The sequence below is a fragment of the Alexandromys fortis genome, unplaced genomic scaffold (assembly GCF_014885135.2).
Source record: "Alexandromys fortis isolate MF-2015 unplaced genomic scaffold, M_Fortis_MF-2015_v1.1 scaffold_51, whole genome shotgun sequence".
In the NCBI taxonomy this organism is placed as follows: Eukaryota; Metazoa; Chordata; class Mammalia; order Rodentia; family Cricetidae; genus Alexandromys; species Alexandromys fortis.
Genome location: NW_026067925.1, coordinates 4,765,876 through 4,793,368, shown reverse-complemented (window position 1 = coordinate 4,793,368; position 27,493 = coordinate 4,765,876). Strand labels below are relative to the sequence as shown.

Here is a 27,493-nt window from a genome sequence, read left to right as displayed (position 1 = left end):
AGGGATCAGTACCTTCGATATGGGAGTTCCCTCAGTGGGGGTGTTTACAATTCAGGAACACTAAGACAATGCAAAGGACAGGCTGGAACAGGGAGATGCCCAAGAGAAAGCAACCAGGAAGCTACTGTCACAGTTTACACACATGGCGGAAGGGCACAGAAATACCGCAAAGGTAGAGGAGGTGAAAGGTGGGCACAGCGAACAGGGAACTCTGCAGACAAACAGCGTGGGGAATGAGAAAGTCATGGTCGGGGTGGGGCAACACTGGAGGGATTTTAAGGACTGTTGTCTAGGAAGATGGATGGCATTACTCAACAGACAGTGGACGGAAGAGAAGTGGGAGAGGAAAGCTTGGCTGTGTGGAAGACACCAGCAGCGTAGGTCTAGGAGCAGCAAGAAAAGAAGCTCCAGGGAGCAGTGACAGGGAAAGCCTCAGGCAGGGGTGCTCAAGGACATGGGTGAGATGGGGCATTGGAGAAGGAGATGATAAAGAAAGAAGTAGCCAAGGAGAGGGAGGATGCAGAGACAAAGGTGAGCCACGCTAGCTAAGTGCTTCCATTTATAAGAGCTGCATGGTCATGGTGTCTTCACAGAAAGAAAATCCTAACTAAGACACAGTTCTGTATAGAATTTACTAGATGAGCACACATATGTCAAAACCACACATCTAAAATGTAAAGTATTAAACACTTGAAGTATGGCCAGTAACACATCAAAAGGAAATACAGAACAACTTTGATTAAAGTATGATACTCAACCACAATAATCAATCAATAGTAACCTTCAGTTATTCAAAGTGTCTAGAACACTGGTCACTTAGTGTGAACTATTATTTTATTACTATGGCCAGGTACAACTAATTCAGCTCACAATGAATCTAAGTTACATCAAAAGATGCTACTGGACACACATGTGATTAACACCGGCATATTTCGACGTCCCAACAGTTCCTACTTACACAGAGGAGGAACATTTGCCTTTAGTCAAACAGGAACATAGATACACAATGTTCTGTGTATCTCAGTCGGTGCTGAGACTGTCCCAGCCCTGAAGGCGCTCAGGAAACAAGCAGATTAAGCACACCAAAGCACTTCCCATATTGTTCTATCATCTCTCAACAGCAACAGGACAGACATATTTGCAGACGAATAAGAATTCTCCAAATAGAAAGCTTGCTTAATTTAGAGAAGTCAACAGTTGTGAACCGGCATCTGTCTTGTGTGTTTGAAATTAATTTAGCTATTAAAATAATCAAAGAAACACACATGGGGAAACAGTGGCTGTGTATTGTACCCATTTCCAGCCATTACACTTGCCTTGGTCTTTTCAAAGCTGGCCTCCTCGGTCATCTGCACAGCCTGCTTCACCTGTTTGTAGGCACTCGTCTCTCTCTGCTGCACTTCTGCCAAGCTGCTCCGCACAGAAACTAGCGCAGACATTAAGTCATCCCTCTCTCTGTCAGCACAAGAAGAACACCCACATGAGAAGTGACCATGTGATAGTGCACTCAAAGTCAGAAGAAAGGAAAGCATTCGTGTGTGTCAGAAGAACTGCTACGGAGGGCCTGCCCAGCACGGATTACAGCGCGGCCCAGAGAATGACCCTCTGTCCTCCCTCAGCAAGTGGCAGGCAGAGCGGCCCAAAAGGCTGAGGCGCTCATGGCGGGACCACAGCTGCTCGGGACAATCGGCTTCTGTGGAAAGGGCGGCACATGTGGGACCACCATGCAAAGCCTCAGAAAGAGCAAATGACGGAGGAAAAGGAAGTGGAGGAGCTGGGAAAAGGAACCACATTCAGAAGACTGTGCTGCTCATCAGGGAAAGATTTACAGTTTCTGAAGAGGAACCAGGGTCTGCCTCCTTGGCAGGGCGGGATGCAGAGGCAGTGCAGGACTGCTACTCCTGCTTGCCTGAACGAATACAAAGCCGTCCTTCTGCATCTTTCTCACGGGCCTCATAGTTTTCCTTCCCTTCCAGTTAAATTCTCTCCACTAGTTATGAACAAACCTGTAGTCCGCTCACTTGTTCTTTGCATTTCAGTGGGCAGGCACTATGGGACCCTCAAGCCCTCCACTCAAGTTTAACAAAATCTTGGCCCCTGGTTTTGATCCTGAGCAAGCTTCACCCACTCCTAAACAAGTTTCAGATGTACACTAAGATACGCTGCTTATTGGGGGCAACATTAACAGAGTACTAGTTTTGACACATGTAAAATAGTAGGATCCAGCTTCACAGGTTAAATAAACTCCAGATCAAATTCTCAGGATACTTTGGAACTTATCATTGTCTAAAAAACTCTAGTAGAGGGGACTGCAAAGACCTGGGTTCAGCAACTCCACCAAGTGGCTCACAAAGCTATAGGTTTGGTTCCTCCCTTGGGATCCAATGCCTTCTTCTACCCGCCACAGTCATCGTGTGCATGTGGTACACACACAGGCAAGCTGGCACATATATATGTAAAACAAAAATAAAATTTAAAAAATTACATGTTCAGTGAGCCAAAGAGAAAGATAAGGTGGTCTGTTTTCTACATATACAAAGCAGAATGCAAAGCCTGCTGGACTGTACAAATGCCCTCCTGTACGTTGTCAAGATGACCAGCTATCCAGGGAGGTACCAAAACCACTAAAATCAAAGCTCACAGTTTGCTTGCCACTGCCAGATTCCAAACTGTCAGAGAAGAAACAACTGGGATTAAAAAGAAAACCAAACATTAATTTAGAAGATTGCAAACACTGAGTCTGAATGCCCTTCTAAACTAACCAATAATTCCTTTTAACAAATTTCCCGAAGACAAGAATTTAAACTATTTGTGGTTATTTGGAAAACAGTCATATTTTAAGAAACATGGAATACTGAACACATTCATAAAAGCCCTTTTTGTTAAAAAAAAATTGTTAACAAACAGCATGAAATTCATAGAATTATGATGAGCTTCCCTTTAGAGCTTCCTGGTTTGTTTGAAATTGATGAAAATTACTCAGTTTTTATTCTAAATGAAATAAAAAAACCAGTTAATTATTCTGATTGAATATTATGAAGCACAATAATTATGTGGAAAGTGGAAGACTCAAAAGCAGATTAAATTATTCTAAAGTAAAAGATAAATTGAATGCAAGCAAAGTAGAATTTGTGCTTATCTGAGTTGCAAAAAAAAAAAGTGAGATAAAGGGGACCAGCTTCGTAGGACACACAATCCAAAAGGACTGTGATCCTAGAAGAAAAATTTCCTGTATGGCTCACAATCTGAGAATCGTGGGGTCACCTCCCGTAAGCCTCTGAGAGCTACTGAGAAGCAGAAGTTATAACTCAGTGACATCTTTATCTGCCCTGAAGCTACAATATCACAAAGATAGCTCCCAACTCCAAAGAGAACGGCAAGCAGTTCAGTGGGTGGACAAGTTAGCAGATACCACAAGGCCAAGGTCTAACAGATCTGCTTCTCATGGGAGACATCTCTAATCCACGTAGTCTATTTGGGGGGCATCCACTTATCAAGACTGGCATTTGTCATGTAATAGATGCTCAACAAAGTAAATGACAGAAAGAACAAATGAACAGGGCCTGCAAGATGGCTGTTGGGGAAAACGCTTGCTGTGAGTGAGGGCTGACAAGCCAGCGTGGTCCCTAGGACCTGCATGGTGGAAGGAATGAACCAGCTCCCAACCGAGTTCTCTGACCTTCACATATGTGCCATGTGTGCTCCCACAAACATACGCACACACAATACTTCAATGTAAAATTAAAAACTTTAGAATACTTTAATCTGCTTTGGAGTCTACTACTTTTCCATATTAAATAAAACCAAAAAGCTCAAGGATATGAATATAGAAATCTCCAACAGGAAGATTTCAGAAGGGACCCCAAGAGAAAGTTCCCACTGTCACAATATTGTGAGATTTAAATGGAAAAGGTGGTTTTTAATTAAAGAGCAGAGTCAAAGTTAGTTCTTCTAGTTCAAGATGTTTCAGAATGTAAATCCATCCACTCTTAAGCTATGGAAAATCATTAAAGATGAACCCAAGCACACATGTTTCATTAATTATCTTTCAGAAGATGGCTAAACGAGTAACTGAACATCTGCAGAGACTGGCCTGACCGGCTCCACTTCCTCCCATGACCACTGGCAACAAGGCAGGATCATCCCAGCAGGCAGCTTAGGATCCTACTCTTAGCTACAGCTTGCCTCTGGCTGGGTTCCATCTCCGCTTCCTGCTTCCTCAACTACCCAACAGCGGATACTCAGGAAACAAAGAGCTCTGGGTGGCAGCCCAGGCTTCCGCCACCCCATCTTCATCTGCCTGACACTTTCTTAGCTGATCTCTTGTTTCTCACCCCACACTTGCCTCTTGCATCCGACAAGACTACTGGTTATCTGTTCTTCAGAAATATGAAGTCATCATGGCAGGCAGCCAGGTGGGCTATTGGGCAGTTGTACTCCTGCCCCCGAAGCTGTGCTCAGAGGGCAAACCCAGTGCTAGGCTGAGGATGTTCTTACAGAGGGACAGACACAAGTGACATCATCTTCCAAGGCAAAGTTCCGCAAGTCCTTAAAAACAGCAGATGGTGACTTCAGGGACTCAGCCAGGGAGCATCCTAAGGAAATGGCTGACCACATGATGTTAAGCTCATACTATTCCACAGCCTGGCGTAAGCAGTTAGGGCAGAAAGACAGCACCGGAACAAAGCTGGTCACTGGTGACCGTAGTACATTAGGAACCTCATGCAGCATTCAAAGCAGGCAAAGACCCTGAGCGCTTTTAGCCATGTGCGCAATACACAAGGACAGGGCTGCTTTAAGAGCCGGGTACCAACTTCACCTTGAAAAGTGGAATAACTAGGGAATGTCATGGGCAGTTTTAAGTGTTTCTAATAAGCGTCGTTTTAGTCAGCATTAGCACTGCTGGTGTGAATGGAAAGTCCAGAGAGCTCATGAAGGGTTTCTTTGTCCCCGTTTCTGGAAAGCTCCCTGCTGCAGCCACTCAAAGCCAGCTGGACAGAAGCCAGCCAAGGATCCCAAAATGGATCGAATCCCAGGCAGCACTATGGGAAACATTTCTCAGAAAAAAAAAAAAAAAGTAGCCAGGATTTCACCAGGATTTCTCTTACAATTCTGAACTACCGCCTGGATGGCTACTGACACGGGAGCACTAGGAAAGGAATAAGAGGAGTAAATATTACTTTGACCTACTCTCCAGCACACAGCGGCCCAAGTGAACGGCACTGCAGAAGAACTTAAATCAACTTAAGAATCACAACCAATATCAACAAATCCCTACATACCCAATATAAAACACCACAAACATACAGCTGGTCTGGTCCCCAGGATATGCCTCACCCCTCCACCCCCATCTGCCATGCAAGTCACCCCTGAATCACACGTCCAAGCAGTACTTGCTGGAGGGTGGAGTGAGTCAGCTGACAACCAGCTTCATAAGGCCATATTTCAAAAAGGATACAGCAACCTTTTTGGATTTATCATATTTAAGGTCCAATTTTTGAATGCTACCTAACACCACGCAGCAAGTACCAACTTTAAGTACACAAAGCTAGAAACCCAAACCTGCCCCATGCTGGATGCCTCCCTAAGTCAGCGTGCCACTCAGTGGGCAACAGTGTGCAGTAATAAGTTGGAAAGGTTAAAAGTCAGAGGAGACAAAGGGAGCTGTAGAACCCAAAACCCTAAAAATAACAAAGCAGAGACCTTTCTCCCTTTTCTGTTTCCAAAGCGGAACATGGAGCACACTGCTGACATGGCAGAAACGGGAGCTAGGCAGGCTGCCACTTCCTTTCTGAGGCCGAGTCAGACCTAAGACAGTGACAACAGAATCCGTAACTGACAAGAACCTGATTACTAAATGAAAGCCAGATGCTCAACCACAGTGACCATTGTAGGCCCTGCTCACCACTGTGAACACCGTGGCCCCTGCTCACCACTGTGAACACCGTGGCCCCTGCTTACCACTGTGAACACCATGGACTCTGTTCACCATTATAAACATTGTAGCCATTTTATTTGTTGGGTAATTTTACTAAACTAGTTAAAACTACCTTTGAAAATCTATTTAATATAAAATATTTTTATTTTTTATAACATATCTGTGTAAAATTAATTACCAAAGACTATTTGAAACAAATCTGGAATTCTAGTCGCCTTTTTACTTTAACCATTGCTAAACATCTGGTCTAGTCTTTTAAGTCAATTTCTATGAACCTAGAGAAAATGTCTAATATTGTATTTGACCTAGAAAATCCAACAGCTTTCCACTAGTGTTATCTTCAGTAGTTTTATTTACTTTGGAGTTAGTTTCACATTAGTTCACATGTGCCCTCTCTACTTCTTTATGTGTGTGCATTCATACGCAAGTTTGTGTGAACTATGTACGTGAACAATCCTTAATTTCTCATATTTATTTACTTTGTGTGTGTGTTACACGTGCATGTGCCACAGCACACCTGTGGAGGTCAGAGGACAACCTGCAGAAGTCGGTTCTTTCCTTCCATTATGTGGGTCCAGGGATTAAACTTAGATCATCTAGCAGCTTTGCTGGCTGAACTATCTATCCAGCTCACAATTTTTTCTTTTTTTTTTAAAGTGCCATCCATAACTCTTCAGGGCCGACAGAAGCCCCAGTTTGGTTTTCCCCTTAGAAGGATGCTCAGGCTCTCACCATCACAATGCTCCGAAAGCACTCTTTGTGCGTGCTCTGCTTCCTCACAGGAAACCACAGTGCAAACTTGAAATAGTAGTGGATAGAGCTACAGCGCCCTGCAAAGTGACTATGCTAATTTCATATTCCACCAGCGGGGCATGAAAAATGGCTGCCTACCTTGCCCTTGGGGCAGTCACCAATCACTAATCCTCACCAGTCTGACGGGTTAGTTTTTCCTCAGCTTGAACGACCATCTTCTCATGGCTGGCAGCTTCCTCTCACAGATTCCTTTCCTTTACTCGGTGCAGCAAGTCGATAAGTGGCTTTTCATCTCTAAACTTGCGCATACTCTACTATTAGTTAGTTAAACATGGCAAGTATCTCCCCAGTCTTTTACTCTAAGTTGGAATACCTTATTTTACATAAATTAATGAATTAAGATTATTTCCATCTGGGCATACCTCTGAGCGACATGCCCAACTTTCTGTTCTGTGAGAAGGGTCTTGTGCTATAGTTGAGGCTGGCTTACACGTCTCAATCTACCAAGTACTGTTGTTACAGGTGTTGGGCTACGATGTCCAGTGCCATGAATTAATTTTTTAACAGGCCGAGGGAAGAATTGTTTTTCTGTTTATGACTTTCTCTTTGCACATTATACTTAGCACACAACTTAAAGGCCATCAGTTTGCTTCTAATATTCTCACAGCCTGAATTTCATTTGGCTCTTTAACGTAATAATTCATTTTTGTAAAATGTTACGGGATATTTAATCATATTGTGACCCTCCGAAACTGTTAATAGGGTTAACCTTGAATCAGGGGCGGAGCCAGAGACCAGCTGTCTGGAATTAGCCTTAGAGAAGCCAGGAATTTGGATAGAGAAGACCTGAGCAGATACTCTGCTAGGACCCTGGGCTGAAGCAATAAACCAAGTATCCGTGCTGCTTTCACGTGCATATGACGTATCCTAAACTATATATGAAATCATAACCCAGCTGAGGACCGAGTGGGTGGGGCTTAGTGAGGATAACTCTGAAAAGGACGCTGGTTGGGATCTCAGATGGAGCAGAGCAGACCAGGAGGAGACAAGAGTCATCAGCATAGGAAAGCACAGGACGCAAAGCAGCACGGGATGCTACAATAAATAATAATTTTCAATTTCTACTGAATAAAATTTTACAGACAAAAAAAAAAGACTCTTCCAAAGGAAACAGAATAAGAGATGCACACGGAGGACTGTAGTATTTCAGCCTGGTGAGAACGTGGACAAAACCTCCATAATCACTCCCCAGTCGGCCTTCACCTGCTAATACTGTGACAGCTGCATCTTACTGCACTAAATCAGAATAAATATTCTTTGCAATAGGCACATGAAGAATATGCACTGAGAGTCCATTCTGCCCAAACCACACTGGTAAATCCAAGATGCAGGGAAATGAAAGGAATTCCCCTCTTACTCAGTCTTGTAAAGAACAGTGTTAAGACTGGGTTCACTGACCTGGGCGACCCGTGATGATTAACTATTTCAATTCCCTTACTTCAAATGAGATTTGAACTAAGAGGTAAAAAAATTTGCTCAGTGATATGGTTCCCCACAGCCAGTAGGCCAGACCCTAGCTATTCTTTCTTCAAGAAAGCTACAATAAAAGAACCATTTAAAAATTTAGATATTTTGGAGCTTAACAACATGTGACTTAGCATGGGACAAAGGACACAATGCCCTCAGAGACACGATATCCCCCACTGGCAAGGCAACCAGACACGTTGCATACTTACTTGGTCAGTGTCTCGATGGTCTGGATGTGCACATTGCTGTGGGTCTGGGAAAGGACGGCCTCGTGCTGAGCACATTTCAAACAGAGGCCACCCACACGGCTGGAGGCACTAGCAGCCAGAAGAGATTCTTTATGCTTCAATCTTTCCCTAAGATCCTCACAGGTTTTCTGATATTCAACTAAGTCTTTCCTAAAAGAAAGAGGAAAAATTCTAGATAATGTCCAGGGAAACGTGCAGCGCTTTCAAATGAAGCATCAGAGAGAACTTCCACCGCCATCTGTGGTGTGGACATATGGTATCTCACTAATTCTCACCCCAATCTGAAGCACAGAGGGATTGCTCCATTGCTGTACTACATAGAAAATGCTATCAAGTAATACTCTTTGGTAACACTGGTAGCACACCACACATTAGAGTCTATCTTAAGAGCCCATCCTTTTGCTCCATCTGCAAATGGATAACGTCACTTTACCTCAGAAGCGTCAACTGAGACTCCAGAAGGTCGCTCTTCGCCTCATATGTAAGTTTCAGCCTCTCCTGTGAACAGGGCAAGAAAGCACACTTTGGCAATGCTTCTTTTCATGAGAAAATTTAAATTCTAAATATTAGCTAAAGTTTTTCTCTCTTACCCACAGGAAAAACAATGCTGTAGGGACGTTTTCACTGGCTCACTCTAATTCTGCTGTTCTGGTTATTAGGTGAATATCAATAAAAAAAAAAAAAAAAAGGAAGAAAAAAACCACTAGGTCCCAAAGTGGTGACTGACAAAAGTTTTTATTTTCTTTCAAAACTGCACATAGCAGGTCTTAGCCTTAAAAGTGTGGCTCTACAGAAGATTGGTAGATTCATGAGGGTAAAGCCCAAACCTTAAGAGAATCCCCCATTGTAAGTGAAGCAGGTTTGCCATGCAATATACACACATAACAAATGGGAAAGGCTAAAAGTTTAATGCCTACCATGATAAGATCGATGGCCACCCTACCTGTGAGCCACTCGGTGTGCAATCTACCATTTAACAAGTACTTTTCAGTGTCTACATAGGGTACCTCAAACCTCAGCAAGAGCTTAGACTCTACAAGGAACAAAAGGGCACACGACTCTCTGTGAGATAAATGGGAGGGAAAACAGAATCCAGCTAGAAGAAGTCCTTTGGGCTTCCCAGAGCAGGTGTTAAGACTTAAAGGATGGTCTTCAAGATGCCTGAGGCCATGGAATCTAAAGACATCTGCGCCTTATCTTTGTAATGCTAGAAGGTAAAATGCTAAGAGAAAGGGCAGCTGGACTTGGGAGAAACAGGAAAGTGTGGAACATGGGATGAATATAAATGTTAAGAAATTTATTTATTCTGCCCATGTAGCTGAGGCATTGGACATACACTGAAAACTTTTTATCAGATTGAATTACACATCAGAATAAAGGGGAAAGAATGCTTATAAAAAAGTAATTGCAGATACATAGATAAGAGGTCAAACTGTGAACCAAAGAAACCCAGCAACAAACATTGAGAAGTAAGTTTTTAACGTAGAGAGGTATTCAAGAGTTGGGTTGACTAACTTCTATAACTGGTTAGATATGAGATAGCAAACAGGAAAAGACTCTAAAAATAATCCAAGGGTTTTGAATTGAGCAATAAAGTGTATGCTAGTGCTAAGATTACTTCAGATCAATTAAGCAGAGAAAAGGAACTCACAAAAAGAATTCAAACAATGACAAAAGGGGGTAAACAATAGTATAATAAAAAGAACTCAGACAGCAATATGATTATGTTGAGTGAACACCAACTTATGAATAATCCCACCAATTAACAATGGCATAGATACCATATCATAAAACTAACAACTATGTACTTTCTCAAGGAAACTCCCCTCAGATACCAGATAAAGACAGGAAAGGAGAAATCTCGCCATTCTGATGCTAGCTCTTAAAAAGTGTGCTTAGTGAAGTAGCTGAGCCTGTAAGATTTTTATCATGCGAGGAGTCAGGAAATGAAATGTGAAAATAGGTATCATTTATGATAGCATCTGAACCAAGTAGAACTAGTTCTAATGAGACATGTAAATCCTTTACTCAGAGAAACTAGCAACCGCCAAGCATGGCAGTGCATTCCATATGCCTTGCACTCCAGAGGCACAGGAAGGAAGATGATGTGTTCTAGATCAGCCTGGATCATGCTCCAGGGCATCCTGGACTACACTGCAAGACCCTGTTTCAAGAAATCCAAGGGCCAGGGATACAACTCAGCAATGCAGGGCTTTGCCTAGCTCTGCATGGCCCATGTTTTGATTCCTAGCACCTCAAACAAAAAAAAAATACTAAAAATTAAGGATGACATAAGTAAATGGAGTTATATGCAGTTCATAAGGATGGATGAAATGCTATTATAAGAATATTAATTCTCAGATGACACATACTCTAAGGGCAATCTAAATCAAATTCCACAATGTAAATGGAAGTGCAAGAGGCCAAAATAGTAAAGGTATTCTTTTGGATAAAGAATAATGCCTTAGAGACATGGTCTACCAGATTCAAGCTGTCATACTTAAGATAGCATAGCATGAACTCAATGAAACAGATAAAGAGCCACTCTTAACCTGTGGGAAATGTATGTGATGCAGAGGAGGCTCACAAGAGGATGCCAGCCTTAACCTGTGCAAGGTCTTGGGTTGAACCTTCAACACCACAAAAACAAAATTAAGAAAGCAAACAAAGAAGGCAAAAGACTACCTTTACAATTAATAGAACTCTGGTATATTGATAAACACATGAGAAAAATGTGATCTGTGTGTTTCATGTCACCTACTAAGATGGATTCTGGGAAGCCTGTACATCTAAATGTAAAAGGCACAGCTATCCTCTCCGGAAGACACTTCAGGAAAACATGCCATGTCTGCGTAGGAAGGGACTATTAAAGAAGACACAGAAGGCACATCACAGTGAATCAACAATGAAATCTTTGTAACTAAAGCCAGCAACTAGTTATCAGAAGTACTAAAAAGTAAGCCACTCACTAAAAAGTTAGACGACAACTTACTATAACATATTAAAATGTCTGTGTGTGTGAAGAATCTTGTATCTGAATATAAAAATAACTCCCCCAAATTAACATATCAGATAAATGTAACAAAATACAGAACAGAAACACTCTGAGGTAGGAGGTTTGCCATTAACTCAAGGATAGTCTGGGGTACATAATAAGTTCCAGATCAGCCTGGGCTACAAAGAGAGACTTTATACGAAACAAACAAATACATAAAGAACAAATAAACAAAACTCCCAAGCACATGTACACAAATCATCAGAAAAAAAAAAAAACCTACTGGCAGCATATGAAGAAGGGAGTGGAATGTCATGATCATTCCTGGGCTGCTGACAAGGTGTAAACTGGTAAAGAACTGCTTGAAAGATGGGCATTGATATTCAGTCCAAGCAGAACATTGGCATAGCCTGAATCAAGAGTTCCATTCTCAGGGACACAGACATAAAAATGGGTGAGGTGCACTCCCCCAGGCATAACGAAAGTCCTCTGCAGCAATACACCAGCACCAAGCTAGAAACACCACCAGTGTCCATCAACACTAGAGAAATCAACTGTGGTATACTCATCCTGCGGCCCCTCGACGAAAACAGGCAGGCTTCTGCTCCATGCAGTAACATGAATAGAAGCACAATAATGGGAAAGAAAGATAAATTGGTGGGACACACATGTAATCTCAACACTTGAGAGATAGAGGCAGGAGAGTTGGATTCAAAGCTCAATTTGGTACCACAGTGAGTTCAAGGCCACCCTGAGCTATATGAGTCCCTGTCTCTAAAAGTCAAACTAAATTTAAAAGACAAAGGGGAGGGCAGATGGGGGAAGAGAACAGATACAAAAGAATATACACCATTATACGATTTCACCTTATATACCGTTTTTAATTGGCAAGATTCAAGTACAACGTTCAGTAATGCGTTCTTGGCAAATGTTGATGAAAGTCAGGCTGGTGATTAGTTATGGGGATGACGAATCAGTGAACGGCAGGAGCACAGCGAAGCCCGTGGAGCACAAGAGAGGTACAAAAACAAAAAAACATCCTGACCCGAAGGATAATTACACGAATGCCTTTCAGAGCTAAATTACTGGGCCATGAAACTGTTTGGAGGACCTTAATGAGTGCATCTTCAGTTGTGCTAGTGTTAGAGGGGCTAGGGAGCAGCCTGCTGACCTGGCACATATGGGATCAACACTATACAGGGTACAGCTCACTTGTAACCTTAGAATTGCAGGCTGAACACACTGCTAGTGTCAGAGTCAAAGTGGGAGGCAAGGAGCGGAGATACGGATATACTCAACTGTCGGGGAAAGTTTGGGAAGAAAGGAGGAACAGCGTAGGTGGAAAAACAAATCTTGGAGAAACCACAGACATCAGACTTACTAAAGAAATGGCTTTAAGCAACTGCTTTGAATACAACCAAAGAGCAATTAGGAAGTATAGTCAAAGAACTAGAGAAAGCAGGGGAAGTTACAGAAAGGAACCAAAACAAAACTCTAGAACAACAACAAAAACAAAATACAATACCTGACATGACAAATACATTGAGGGATTCAGGAGTGGATGTGAGCAGGCAGAACAAAGCACTGGTGAGCTGAAGGGGGACTGAAATGGTCAGCACTAAGGACCAAAGGGGAAAGGTGAAGAATGACCATGTGATCCAACAAGTCCACTTCTAGATATAAACTCAGGACCAGATGGAGATACGTAATAATAATAATATTAATAAAAAATCCCACACTCACCAGCTCTAGCTTCCACTTTTCAGCATCGCTGAAGGATGTAGTTTTGCCGGTTTCAGCATCACCGTGAGAAAATGGTCTCTTTGCAGCTTCATCCACCCTGGAATCTTCTCCTGTCTTAATCCAAGAATCCTGAATGTTTCCCTAAAATAAAATGCACCATTAGTTGTAGCTGGCATTCAACACTAAATAAAAATGCAGACTATAAAAGGAATCATGGTTCCCGCCCATGAGGAAACACACATGCCAAGGCTCTAAGTCATGCATCACTCTGCATGTTCATGCTCTCAGAGCTAGGCTGGAATGGGAAGTACAGGGTCAAGTGCCCACATGGGCAGAGAGTGTGTGAAACACTACTAAATGCTGACTTACAGATGATCAACTTCGATGAAGCTATAATCAATTTATAATTTCTGCTGTAAACGTTCAAAGATATAAGCTACTTCAAGATCTGGGATATGCGTGTGCATAGTAAGGACTACCATACTTATATTAGTTTAGAGTTATCAATAATCCCTGAGTCTTTGCTAAGTGCCAAAGGATGCAATACTCATAAAGAAGGATGGGCCCCCAAACACTGAACTACATATACAGGCCGTATCGGTCTGTGTATACAGCAGTGCCATACCAATCTGTATACACGCAGTGCCGTAATCTGTATGTACAGCGATGCCATACCGATCTATACTGTGGTTGAGTGCATTCTAGAGCAGTACTGACTCTACTCCATACTCTTGCAAGCTCAGTTTAGTGCAAGCAGGCATACAGCACCTACTGTGTTGTTCAGATGCATATATAGCACTTTCTGTGGTCAGACATGTGTACAGATAGCACTTACTCTGTTCAGACATGTGTATAGAACCTACTGTGTGCATACACATGTATACCACCTATTACGTTAAAAAACACCATGCTAATAACTTGGGATAAAAAAAATGACAAAGCTTAGCTACAAGGGGTTTACAGTCTAACAAGAGTTAAATTAAGAGTTAAAATTAAGAGTTGAAAATGTAAGTTCTGAACTACAGGTGTGCCCAGAGAATCCAGTAAGATCAACTAGACTACCATCTCAGGCCCTCCTCATACCTCACCCCAATTTCTGCAGTACGTTCTTTAAAAAGCCCTAGACCAGAAGTTTGAGGTTTGCTCATACCTCATATAGAACTCCTCCTGCTAAATAGCTTTGTGTTTTTTGTATTCTCTATCTCTTCTCTCTCTCTCTCCTTTCTCTTTCTCGCTCTCTCTCATATCAATTTTACCTTTCTCTTATTCTGTCTCTCCTTCCCTCCATCCCACCTATGAACATATAGTAAACTTTTCACTAATACTGATCCTCTGTGATCTGTGTTACTAATTAATTTTCTAGACAAGGAACCTGAGAGTCACTAGCTGTAAGTGGCCATTGAGTTTTCCAGGGTTGTAGTTCTTCAAGCCAAGGAAAGTTCAGTTGTTCTCAAAGACACTGCAGTACCCCCAATAAGCCAGAATAGGGGAAGGATGTTGATAGAAATCAGAAATTCAAATGAGTTTTCTGGAAAAGTTTTGTTCCTGGTGTGCCATTTAGATGGGAAAACATCCAGAAAGAGGCCCCCTCCCAAGAAAACTCAGAGTGGGGCTGAGCACAGCACCCACAGGCATGCTCACAGGAAGCTCGTCCTCACAATTAGCAGAGGTAACATAAGGGTGGTGAGAAGAGAAATCTGGGCGATCAAGAGGGGTCCCAGGCAACAAGTTTGTAACCTATTGTGTAAGAGAGCCAGCTCTCTCAAGGTCTTCTGTATTCAAAGTGCTTCTGGAGGCAGTGGAGGACGAGGGCACTGCCTCCTCTAGAGAAACTGGCTAAAGCACATGCACTGCACGTGCTGACTCATGATGGCAAATCTTATTCTTTAGAAGTAAGTACTTGTCTTCTACAGAAAGCTCTAAAAAATCTTCAATAGTATTTAACCAAAATTTTTCAAATCCTTAAAATCATTGAAAACTTCTTATTTACTTATTTTCAGAAACATTACTAAAGAAAATGACGCAGAAATTTTCTGCTTAAAAAAAAAATCCTATCCTGGCTGAGTGGTGGTGGCACATGCTTTTAATCCCAGCACTCGGGAGACATGCAGGCAGATCTTTGTGAGTTCGTGGCCAGCCTGGTTTACCGAGCGAGTTCCAGGATAGGCTCCAAAGCCACAAAGAAACTCTGTCTTGAAAAAAACAAACAAACAAAAAAACTATCCTAGATCTTTTGAGTAAGTTCCAAAATTTCTAATAAGTAACATATTTGATATTATTATACTTTTTAATTATAGAAAAAAATCCTGGAAGAGGGATTTTATGAGAATTAAAAAATGATTTAAGCTCTCTCTTTCTCTCTCTCTCCCCTCCTTCTTCCCTTTTCCTTCTCCTCCATAACCCATCTAATAAATGTTCAATTTTTAAAAAAAAAATTATTTAAAAAGATGAATGATGTATACTTTAGTTTTTTATGTTTTTAAAATTATTTATTTTTATCTTATGCATACTGAAGTATTGCCTTTATGTATGTCTATGTGAACATGTAGGATCCCCTGGAACTGGAGTTACAGACACTGGTGAGTTGCCACATGGGTGCTGGGAATTGAACCCAGGTCCTCTGGAAGTGCAGCTAGTGCTCTTAACTGCTGAGTTATTTCTCCAACCCTGTATAGCTTTAGTTATAAAATCCCACCACCATTTTTCTATAACATCTAGGTCATCAACTAGTCCAAAAGTTCTGAGTCTTGTTGGCTAGCATGCAAGTGCAGAGATAAAATAGGGAACAGAGAAGACTCCTCTCTTCTCTGGGGGGACTTCGCGTCAGTACAGTCTGGTGCAGTACAAGCATCTCTCGCTAATTTATGCCGACAGGCAGCATAGTATGAGGTTAGGTCAATGGGTTCAGGAGCCAGACAGTCCTGGCTGGGCTCCAGTCATACCTTTGCCGTTTTATAGCTCTCTGACAGTTTACCACTTACTTACTTAACTACTACATATTTTAACTTTATCCTCTGCTTTAGATGATTATTGTGAAACTGAAATAATAACAAGATAAATAATAGGCTTGATACAGCGCCTGACAAACCCATGCAGTCATGACAAATGATAGTTATTACTACATCACTGTTTCAGTGATTCACAAAAGAGGACATTGCACAACACTGAGAAATCTAAGTTCAAATTAACCAATAGCATTGCTGAGATTTAGTATGAACATTTGAGTTACTCTTCCTTAGAAAAATATGCTTAACCTACTGACATTTAAGGTCTCCTAAAAAGTCTTATTCATCTTAACTGGAGTGCAGTATGCATTGGTGAAGAACCTGTTTACCCACCCACCCACCTAAAAGGGGGATTAACTGGTTTGATGGGATGATTGGTATTTGTGAGTTACTGTTTTTAGAAAATTGTATTGGTACTGTTTCCTGTATATTGACATATTGAATATTGAATGTGAGTGTTCCTACCTCTATTTTTGTATAAGAGTATACTTATATTGTATTGATACATCTACCATATCACAATGTACATTTCTACCTCTGATACTATTTATGTAATAACATTGTTTACATTTGATATGTAATGACATTGTTTACAGATGAAGATCATTGTCTTCATGTATTGCACAGTTTTTTTTTTTTTTTAGTCTTCAAGTTAGATAGGTATTGAGAATTTTATGTTGTTCATGTTTATTTTTAGGTTAATAAGGTATTCTAGATACATAGAGATTATATTTAGTATAGATAGTATAATCTTCAGCCTCTTTAAAGAGCTGTAGAAAATGGCCTTTAAGCTAACCTAGAATTCTGTGCCGAGACACAATTACTCCTGGCGACACCACTCTACTCCCGAGAGAACGTTGAGCACCAAAGACACTCCACTGGGAGTTTGTCTTCTTGGCAGAATTGGCCTTTGGGTTAAGAAAAGCCCATACCTCATCTACTGACAAAGATATGAAACAGGATTTTCTTATCTTGCCAAGACAGGGTAGGATAATTCTAAGAAAATTCCTTGCATTTGATAATGGTATGTCAGTCATGCTAGGCCTTAGCCAAAGTTGGTTGACTCAACATTGCGAACGAGAATTTGGGTGATTGCCCAGGTAGTCTGTTGTCTCTGTCATTTATGGCACGCTTTGGATATCGCTCATTTGTTAAGTAATATTTATTCCCTTCTCGGATCTTTGATGGAGTTGAAGATTATATAATTGTAATTACTCTCTACATTATTTAGACTCCTTGAGATAGAATGTCTGGTAAAACTTTTGTTCTCAATATTGTTTGTTATATCTATTATTTATTATTATTGTTTATAGTTGTATTTAGGTTAGTTCTGTCTTATTTAGACAAAAGGAGGGAGATGTAGGGATAAGCCCTCCCCTTGGGGGCGGGCTGCCCTCAGGCGTATGTTTACTGATATAGTGCGCGGGCAGAGGCTGCGCGGGCCCTTCCGCTTGCTCTCCTGTTTCCGCTGGCTACCCCGCTGGAACCTTGGTTTTGTGAGTCTGTTTTGTTATTAAATTTGTTTAAATATCAATTACTGGTGATTTATTGATCCGACCGCTGCAAGCAGGGGCAACTGTCCTGCAACAGTGGAGAGCAGAGACTACGAGGGTCAGCCAGCGGACCTGCAGCAGTCACTGCCGTCTCTGCATCACTTTTCCTTTCATGTGAATGAGTAAGATCGACATCAAACCTCCCTTGTTTATTCTAAGATTATGACTGTGCTGTTTTTGGCAAATACTCTACTGCAGGCCAGATGTGCTGTGCCCATCACTTCCTTCCCCCGCATTGCTCGTTTCTCCTGGCCTCGTATTCCCTTGTCTGCCTGGTTTCCTCTCACTTCGCTTCCTCTTCTACCACTTCTTTGCCGCTGTATAAATATTGAAGACTATAAATAATTGACTTACTGCTAAGTGATTATATAGTTAGAGGAAAAGCACAAGACTGTATTTTTAAATGGGCTATTCCAGAGTACTTTTTATAGGGTGATAACTTTTTCAATTTGACATTCAAATTATAAGCACTAAAATGGAATTTTTAACAACCAATATTAATTATGTAAAGCTTCAAGATAATTATATATCAAAGGGTAAGTAACTTGTCACCAATGGAAATGGAAACACTAATCATCAGTCCACCGGAGAGTTTTCAAAGATAACACAATCAGATGATTCTCAGCAGAAAATTCTTACGCACACAACTCAAGGACCAGAAATGAAATACTGAATCAGACTGGGGCAAGAAAGCTTCAAAGCCAAAATCAGACAATACATAAGTAAATCATCAAGACTCTCCCATATTCTTCTTAATATAATTGATTTACTAATGACACCTAAGTATAAAAACAAACAAAAAACACCAAAGTTCATAACAAAGTAAGCCACAGCCAACAAGCACTGAAACTCTCCCATGGAAGGTAGAATTTGTCTCACAAAGAACAGGCTCTAACTAGCTATGTTCCATGGTTAAAAGAGTGAAAAAAAATACTTTAATACAATAGTATCTTTGATAGATGATAAGAAGATATTAAGTTTAAACACAAATTAAATATAATTCCAAGAACTTTGTGTCACAAAATTCTAAAGACAATTTGACCCACACTCTTCTTCAAAATTTGGCCAGTGATACTAGAAATCACATAGGTAACTTGATGCTAATATTTCTAGGGCCCAACCAGACAAGGAAAACCAGCCTCTCGAGGAACAGAACCCAACAACTCTTACTGCAGACCCAGATGTGGGTAAAGCTTCTCAAACTACCAATAGAGGAACTAACTATCCTCGAGGTAAGCCAGACAAGACTTATTAAACTACTTACCAAATACCATGGGAAACTAAGACTTATGGACCACAGAGGAAGAACCTTGAGTCTCAGCCTCACGGATCTGTGTTCTTCCACTACACAATGCTGCTCATCATCTTAGCGATCAAGAAAAACTTACAGAATTCTGGTCAACAGACCTGGGTAAGATTCTGAGCCATTTCTATTAGCACAGTTCCTCCTATGTAACACATTCTGTGCTTGGCAGTTCCTCTTTCCATATGGAAAAGGCATAGGAGCATGCTCAGAGGAGAAACTTGAGGGACCTCTAAGTGCCCATTCAGTCACTTGCAGATCCACCCCACCACAACTGATTCTGACTTTTGAGGCCCCATGCAAATGTGAGCACGGTACTCTCTCCAAACTTCACAGATATGGACCCAGTGATTCCAACCTGTGCATCATGGGTCAAATGAGCCCCAGAATAGCTTTGAGTGGAACCCAAAACAAAGTCATCAACTTACTTAAAATACCATGAGTTTTTGTTTAGTTTTGCTCCTTTTTCTTTGTCACTCAACTTCCCAGTTCTTGAATATAAACACTGTAGATGACAATTTATGCCAAAGGTGGGTCAAAGTTGAAAAACTGGGATAAAGGGTAGGAAGAGACATTCCGAATAAAAGATTATGGCCATAAACACCACTCACAGATGCATCCAGAAGTGTCTGCTCCCTCAGGGTCTCCTCCTGTCTTTGAGATTTCAGTTCTTGCTGGAGCCTTTCATTCTCAAGTACAACTACTTGTACCCTATTTTTCATTCCAGCTAGTTCATCCTATTAAAAGCAGAAATCAAAACATATTAAAGCATTTAAGCATACTTATATTTATTAAGTACTAAGGAATCCAGCATGAAATGAATTATGGAAGACTTATACTATCAATTTCCTAACAAACAACAATTATATGAAGGTAAAAAAGGCCACCCAATAATAGGCAATATTATCGAGTACTTGGGTTACTTGATGGACAGCTGAAGTCTGTGATGGCCATATCACAAGTGTCCTTTTTCTGGAAGTTTGTTTCTTCAAGCAATCAAGGCCTAGAGGAAAGACTTATTTAAAATGGTTACCACCTTAAAAAAAAAAAAGAGGCACTTTAAAAAAATGCTGAAAAATAAGAAACTTACTATCAATGGTCAAATGTCAATCATGTGTGAGGACTAAATGGCAGGAGAGACAAAGACGGAAATGTGCAGTGTCCCTGAACCAGTGTCCAAAAGAACCACAAATGCAGCAGGCTGCTCTATAGTTTGAACATCTTTGTTTTATACACAGTATTGGCCCAGCAATGGGTAATATAAGGAATAAGAGAGTCAGGACTTGAATAGCTACGGAGGCACCTCACTTTCTGAAAACAAAATTCTCAAATATATGAATGCTCAAGCTAATATTCATTATTACTATAATCAAAAGCTATGATACAATATGAAGATTTCTTTCACTTATTTTAGGGGGAAAAGCAAACCTGTAGTTAAATGTTGCAATTTGAAAAATAGTTTCAAAAGTCCAGTTGTCAGTCTGACATGTAATTGATCTTGGAGGATGCCAACCCAATCTCTCTAATAAAAAAGCTTAATAATCAGAAAATCAAAATTCTTCTTGGACTCCTTTATGAAATGAAGTCATAGAGAAAGCTGCTCCTCCAACTTGGAGAAAACTCACTTAGAATTGCAATGCCGGAACAGAAGCCCATAAGAAACCTCTGCAGCAGCCAGTACTTATGAAAGGAAATCCAAATTATAATTGACTAATAGTTCAAAACTCGGTGTGGATCAGTTTAAGACTTAAAAACTCTAGGGAGATCAAGGAACCCCTCAGAGTAAAGGCTTAGATTTCTAGTTAGGTCTCTGTTGTTTGAGAAATATCAGAAACATCCTGGGGGAGGAAAGGGCTTATTTAGCTAACAAGTCCTGACTACATCCATCAGTGAAGGATGTCAGGACAGGAACTCAAGGAAGGAACCTGGAGGCTGGAACTAGAGCAGAGCCACAGAGGACTCATTGGCTTGATTTTTCAAACAACCCAGAATCACCTGTGCAGGCACAGTCAAACCCACAGTGGGCTGGACCCTCCCATCTCAATCATGAATATGAACATGCCCCACAGACACACTCATAAGTCAATCTGATGGAGGTAATTTCTTATCAGGGTTTCCTCTTCCTATAGAACTCTCTGCCAGAAGCTGAAAATAACTAATTTAGTTACTCAATTTAGTTACTATTACTTAGTATAACACGTTCAGCATTCGCCAAAGAGATACCAAGGACTTTAAACAACCAGAAACAGCATAATGAGAATACCACGTAAGAATAGTCATTTTCCATAGACGGAAGTAAACACGAAAACCAAGAATAGCAAACTTCAGTATAAGGTATAATTGACATGAAGTCCTAATGAGCAACCTACCTTGCAGAACTTAACTTCTGCTTCTAAATGGTGGATGTACTGAGACTGGTCGTTAATGATAGGAACGAGGTTGTGCAGAGAAGGCATGCTACTGTCCTCACATTCCGATGGCCGCTAAGGGAGAAAGGACAAATTAAGCAGCTCCACATTTAGCAAAGAGTTATCTGGTTATCCTCTCTGTATGTAATTTAGTGCTGGGGCGACATGAGCAAAGACTAGATCACAGAGTATACAGAGTATTTATGTCTTTAGTCTATAAACTCCACAAGTATAAGAATAGCAATATTATTTTTGAAAGATAGAAAGTGAACAGTTATTAAAAGCACATGACACATGGAGTTTCTTTTTCACAGCCGGGTACGATAACTTGCTTGGAATGGCTACCTGCTTAGCTACCTAACAATGTGACAGCCTGCTGAGACATAAGGGACAGTTCTTTTCAAGACCCTGCCTGAAGAAGGGAGCCACCTGAAACTGCACATCTGCTCTCCAACAGGGACTTGGGAGTCAAGTACACGCCAGTGAAGCAAAAGCCTACTTCACAGGGGCACATTGAAGAGAGCTGGAGTTTGGGGTTTTATTTTGCTGTTGTTGTTGAGTGGACTTTTTAGGCATGTGCTGTGTGCTCTGTGTGTGTGTGTGTGTGTGTGTGTGTGTGTGTGAGAGAGAGAGAGAGAGAGAGAGAGAGAGAGAGAGAGAGAGAGAGAGAGAGAGAGAGATCCTAGTCTAGCAGCAACTTAAACCTGTACATTTCTGGGCACAGATCCTCTAAGGCTAAGCCATAAAGGAGACACACAAGCTGCCCTAAGGAGCCCAGAAAACATTTCAGAAAGTTCTTTCTGCTGGTGTTGGTTTTTTAAGGAAGAAGAAAGAAGGAAAAGGGAAATGAGTCGGCAGGCCACCTGACAGGAAGCCCTGCAAAGAGAACCTTTCTGTTTCTCACCCAGTTGATTTTTGATGACTTTAATTTTAATTAATTAATTTGAATGCTTTTAAAGCATTATTCCTGACTGCAGTGTTTTCTTTCCCAAGAATAGGACTGGGTCTAAAACAATGAACTCTGAACTAGGCCAAATCATAATCTAGGCTGTAGGTCCACACAGTGTATGTCACAGACTTGCTAAAAGGACACTGTGTCTATGTCCTGGAATTCTCGAAATCATAAAGGAAGATGGTATATTATATTTATTTAACACTCTTTAGAAACCCATGAAGGAAAACATAAATATTAACAGCAGCAGCAGCAGTGACCACCTACGATCCAGCCTGTGTGACAACGGAACGTAAAGCCTGCAGGCTGCACTCTAGAAAGATGAGGCTTGCCCTGGCTCCAGAAAAAGTGTCACAGCAGCATCCTCGCAGGAGCCCTGCATTCTTCCCAACACATAGTCTTATGCTCACCTCTTACTTTACAGAAACACATTTCATTCACATACTCAATATTTATAGCTACTGATTATAATTTTAATAAGCATTTACTACTGCCGGCCTTTGGTTTCTGGAATGCTCTTAAAAGCACGAGGTGAAAGGAGTTCTCAAGTCAATTAGAGGAAGTTGCTAGGGCTGCGGCACATTCAGGTCCATTAGTAGCTTTGAAGGCAAAGCTGAGCACTAGCATTCTGGAGCTTACAAAATCAGGGTGGGGAGGAAGGGCTGCACCAGGAGAATTTCTTTACTATTGCTTTACAAATGCACAGGTCCAGTCACAGGAGCATACGTAAAAGACTGGTAAGCTTCACTGTGTATTTCTATGTACTAACTAAGGCATGCTAATTAGATGTACCATGCCTCTCTCTGTACCATGACATATACTCTCATCACCAGTATGGCATGCTAGAAGCATATTGGGTCTCCTGAGAGTAAAACTAAGGCATTGTTGGGATGGGAAATATATCTGGTATTTTTCTTTAAGTTTATCCAAACTATGACAAACTCTTCAAAGTTATATAAATTCAAAGAATTACTGCATAATTTCTCACTAATTATAACACTAAATAAAACAGTATTAAAAGGAGGGGGTCTAACATTACAATTAATAATCTACAAATGATTAAATGTAGACATGAACTTCTAAAACATATTAATAAACATTATGCCTTTGCATTGATTGTCATTTTTATATATTCGTTAAGAGTTGCAAAATACATTTCTCAAACTGTTCTCTTGCCACTTTTGAATCTATAAAATAAACTAGAAATACCAAGATTTCCTCAGTTCAAATGTTTAGAGACGAAGGAATTTCTTTTGCTCAAACTGACAAGGAAAATAAAGCAAAGCTAGAAAACCCATGCTTTTGTCAGGCACCGAAGGATGACCTGACACTTACCGAAGGGGACATCTTTCGTCTTCGTGGTGGAGACATCTCATTGTCCTTACTTGCTTGTTGGCGCAACAAAGCTTTGAGCTGATTGACTACAGAGCAAAAGCAATGAATTTATTGACCTTGCTAGAGATCCATGGGTTATGCATAGTTAAGGTTCTAAATGTCCCCCAAAGGTCGTGCCCCAAAGAAAATGCCCTTCACTTAACATTAATGGGAAATAAAGGATAGAAGACGTAGGACCTAGTGAAGAGGTGGGGATTTGGTCATTAAATCAAATTATTAAATGTGGGAAGTCTTTAAGTTACTGGGGAAGGTGGGTTCCACCTCTTCCTTCTCTTTTCCCCTTCCTGGCATTAGGTGAGTATTTTATCTAGCACTATGTGCCTGCCTGGAGGAATTTCCCTGTTATATTCCCAAAGAAGCAAGGCCAATCAATAATGGGCTAACACATGTAATAATGAGCCAAAACAAACCCACTAAGGTAAGTTGGCAGACTCCTGTGATATTGTCACTTGGGAGACGCAGGCTTGGGGTGACCACAGGTTCAAGCCCACTTGGTCTACACAGAGAGCTCCTGGCCATCTAAGGATCACAGTGACACCCTGTCTCATAAAGAAAGAGAAAAAGTATATTCTTTATAAGTTTGTTTCTCTAAGATGTTGTGATAGTGATGGAAAGCAGACTAACATTTTATTACCAAACATCAAGCCAGCAAATATTGCTTAAACTACTATTAGGCAATAAGATTTTTGTTAGTGGCTGGGGATACAAAGAAAAGAATGAAAATTTAAAAACTACTTTTTAAATTTTTTAATGATTTTTATTGAGCTCTACATTTTTCTCTGCTCCCCTCCCTGCCTGTCCCCTCCCCTTTAACCCTCCCCAAAGGTCCCCATGCTCCCAATTTACTCAGGAGATCTTGTCTTTTTCTACTTCCCATGTAGAGTAGATCTATGTATGTCTCTCTTAGTGTCCTCATTGTTGTCTAAATTCTCTGGGATTGTGATTTGTGGGCTGTTTTTCTTTGCTTTATGTTAAAAAGAACATGTATGAGTGAGTACATGTGATAATTGTCTTTCTACATCTGGGTTACCTCGCTCAAAATAATGTTTTCTAGCTCCAGCCATTTTCCTGCAAAATCCAAGATGGCATTATTTTTTTCTGCTGTGTAGTACTCCATTGTGTAAATGTCGCATTCTCCTTATCCATTCTTCAGTCAAAGGGCACTTAGGTTGTTTCCAGGTTAAGTAATAATTTAATAAGTAAAGTAGTCACACCTGTAGAAATACGCTCTGAATGTAGCTCTAGAGTATGCACGAAGCTTTATGGACACGGACACAGCACTAAGAGCTTGCTTTCGGGTAGGCACTAATAGTGGTAATCAACAGGACCTCAGTGCTAGAGACAGGGTGGGAAGGTGTCAGAAGCTGCAGTCATGAGGAACTGTGGTATAAAGGCATGGATGCAGGGTCAGGTTGCTAAGAGATGGCTGCGTTCGAAGACAGATGGTTCAGATGAGGCCTGTGAAAAGGATGGCTAAAACGGCAGTATGAAAAGGTCTGGCTGGAGCAGTAGGTTAGGGAGTGTTGGTAAGTTAGGAATATATTGTTATTCCATCCTAAGGATTTGGAATTTAAGCCTATGGGATTTTGGAAGTCAAAAGAAAAATTCTAAGTCAGGAATTACATAGCTTTTTCATTACACAGCAATAGAAACTTAGCAGTAGAGTGGCCAACTGAACGGAGTCACCTCTGTGAAGATGAGACAATCTACTGTGTGCCGTTCATGCCCAGGTGCCCAGGCTGACAGTCAACTCACCAGCATGGCTGTGCTGCAGTTCATACCAGGCCACCCCTGAGTCCTCATTTTCTACGTTGATGCTGGTGGGAGGATCCAGTGCCTCTTCTTCCACACACATTTCTCTCTCTCTCAGGGCACATTTCAACTGGTGAAGGCTTCTATCGGCACGCTCTGCAATAAAAGTCTGATGAAAGTCAGGGCCCATAGGATGGTGGAGTACTTGGCCAATAAGGTATCCTCAAAATGAGTATTGGTCTCAGGGGGACCTCATGGTAAAAAGTAGAATTCTAGCTCCAGCTAGCTAAGGAACATAACAGAGGAGGTACAAGAAGATGAAGTTCACAGTTAGCAAGATTTGGGAATCGCTACAGTTCCTGCTCACACTTTACAAACATTCAGTGTGTGGGATTGCCTAGTTAGGGTCTCTATTGCTGCGATGAAGCACCATGACCAAAAAGCAAGTTGGGGACAAAAGAGTTTATTTGGTTTACACTTCCAGATCATAGTCCATCATTGGAGGAAGTCAGAACAGGAGCTCAAAAAGGGCTGGAACCCAGGGACAGGAGCTGATACAGAGGCTACGGAGTTCTGCTTGCTTACGGGCTTGCTTCCCCTGGCTTGCTCAGCCTGCTTTCTTATAGAACCCAAAACCAGCAACTCAGGAATAGAACCACTCACAATGGCCTGGGCCCTCCCCATTGGTCACTAATTAAGAAAATGCCCCACAGCTGGATCTCCTGGAGGCATTTCCTCAACCTACTATGCTCTTTCTCCCTGACGGCTCTAGCTTGTGTCAAACTGACACAGAAAACCAGTCAGTTCAGTGATGCAACCAGAAGGAGGTCTGAATGGCTGAGCTCCCTCTATGGTGAGATAACCAGCAGCCTGGGAGGTACTTCCTTTTCCTCAGTGCTTGAGACTCTCCAGTCCCACCTAGAGATATGAGCTGAGTGGACAGAACCATTCTGGCCCAGGGAAGCCTCATTTTCTCTGAAGACCTAACAGCCCTGCCTCACCAACAGAATTCAAACTGCTCAGACTAGTTCTGATCAAGAGTTGGACAGCTGGGTGCTTACGGTAGCAACCCCTAATGCATAACCTGGATGACTACATCACACCCACAGACACTTGGTTAGTATAAATGACCACCCCTGGAGTCGAAACTGAAATTAACCAGCATGAAACATGTCTCTGATGAAACAAACACTTCAAGGTATATTGTTATGATAGCTCATCTCTAAAAATAGCCTTAGGGACACATTGCACTTCCTCGCAGGCCTAAATTTGCATTAGCAGGCTACAGCGATGGTTACATCTCAGCTTTAGAAGGGTCAGCGGGGTTTGTTTCTCTGCCTTGGACTGCTTACTTGAGAGCTGCCCACACTACTGAAGAGAAATAGAAAGAAGCTAGTGGTTGGGGACAGACCCTGACACTACAGGAAGCAACTCTACCTATCTTCCAAAGTGCTTACTGTAGCCTTCAAAGGATTCCAGAGCCCATTTGGCTGTAATGGCATGGAAATAAAGCTGGGGAGAAAACTCGGTTAGGAAAGTGCTTGCTCTGCAAACAGGAGGACCTGAGTTCGGATCCCCACCACCTCTGTAATAAGCTGCTGGTGGCAGAGCACATCTGTCACCCCGCTGCTGGTGTAGGAGAGAATAGGTGGATCACTGAGGGACAGTGGTCAGCCGCTCTAGTTGAATCTGTGAGTTTCAGCCTTAGTCTCAAAAGATGCCTTGTCTCTGAAGATAAAGGTAGAGAGCAATTGAGGAAAGACATTCAAGGCCATCCTCCTAGCTGCATCCACGCACACTCAGGCATAAGCACGCGAACACACACACACTTCTAAAAGGCTTAATTCATTGTCAGTCATCTATGAAAACACATTTATGAACATACATTCTACAGTTTTCTACAATGTCACTAACTTTTAAG

The 27,493-nt window shown here is 41.4% G+C and overlaps 1 protein-coding gene across 6 annotated transcripts in view; it reads right to left on the bottom strand.

Moving 5' to 3' along the window:
* Sdccag8 (SHH signaling and ciliogenesis regulator SDCCAG8) overlaps positions 1-27,493 on the bottom strand; it is a 190,308-nt gene that overhangs the window by 153,717 nt on the left and 9,098 nt on the right. For 5 of the 6 annotated variants that reach the window (XR_007591849.1, XR_007591850.1, XR_007591847.1 and 2 more), the window contains exons 2-9: positions 25,576-25,728; positions 23,761-23,846; positions 21,435-21,548; positions 19,677-19,802; positions 13,205-13,345; positions 8,900-8,964; positions 8,428-8,616; positions 1,317-1,455 (exon numbers count right to left, since the gene is read on the bottom strand). Coding sequence is in view for 2 of the 6 variants with exons in the window: in XM_050142948.1 (XP_049998905.1) it covers positions 1,317-1,455; positions 8,428-8,616; positions 8,900-8,964; positions 13,205-13,345; positions 19,677-19,802; positions 21,435-21,548; positions 23,761-23,846; positions 25,576-25,728 (1,013 nt within the window). In the remaining 4 variants the exon portion in view is untranslated. Of the gene's footprint in view, positions 1-1,316; positions 1,456-8,427; positions 8,617-8,899; positions 8,965-13,204; positions 13,346-19,676; positions 19,803-21,434; positions 21,549-23,760; positions 23,847-25,575; positions 25,742-27,493 lie in introns of all 6 variants that reach the window. The other variant, XR_007591848.1, reaches the window with a different exon arrangement.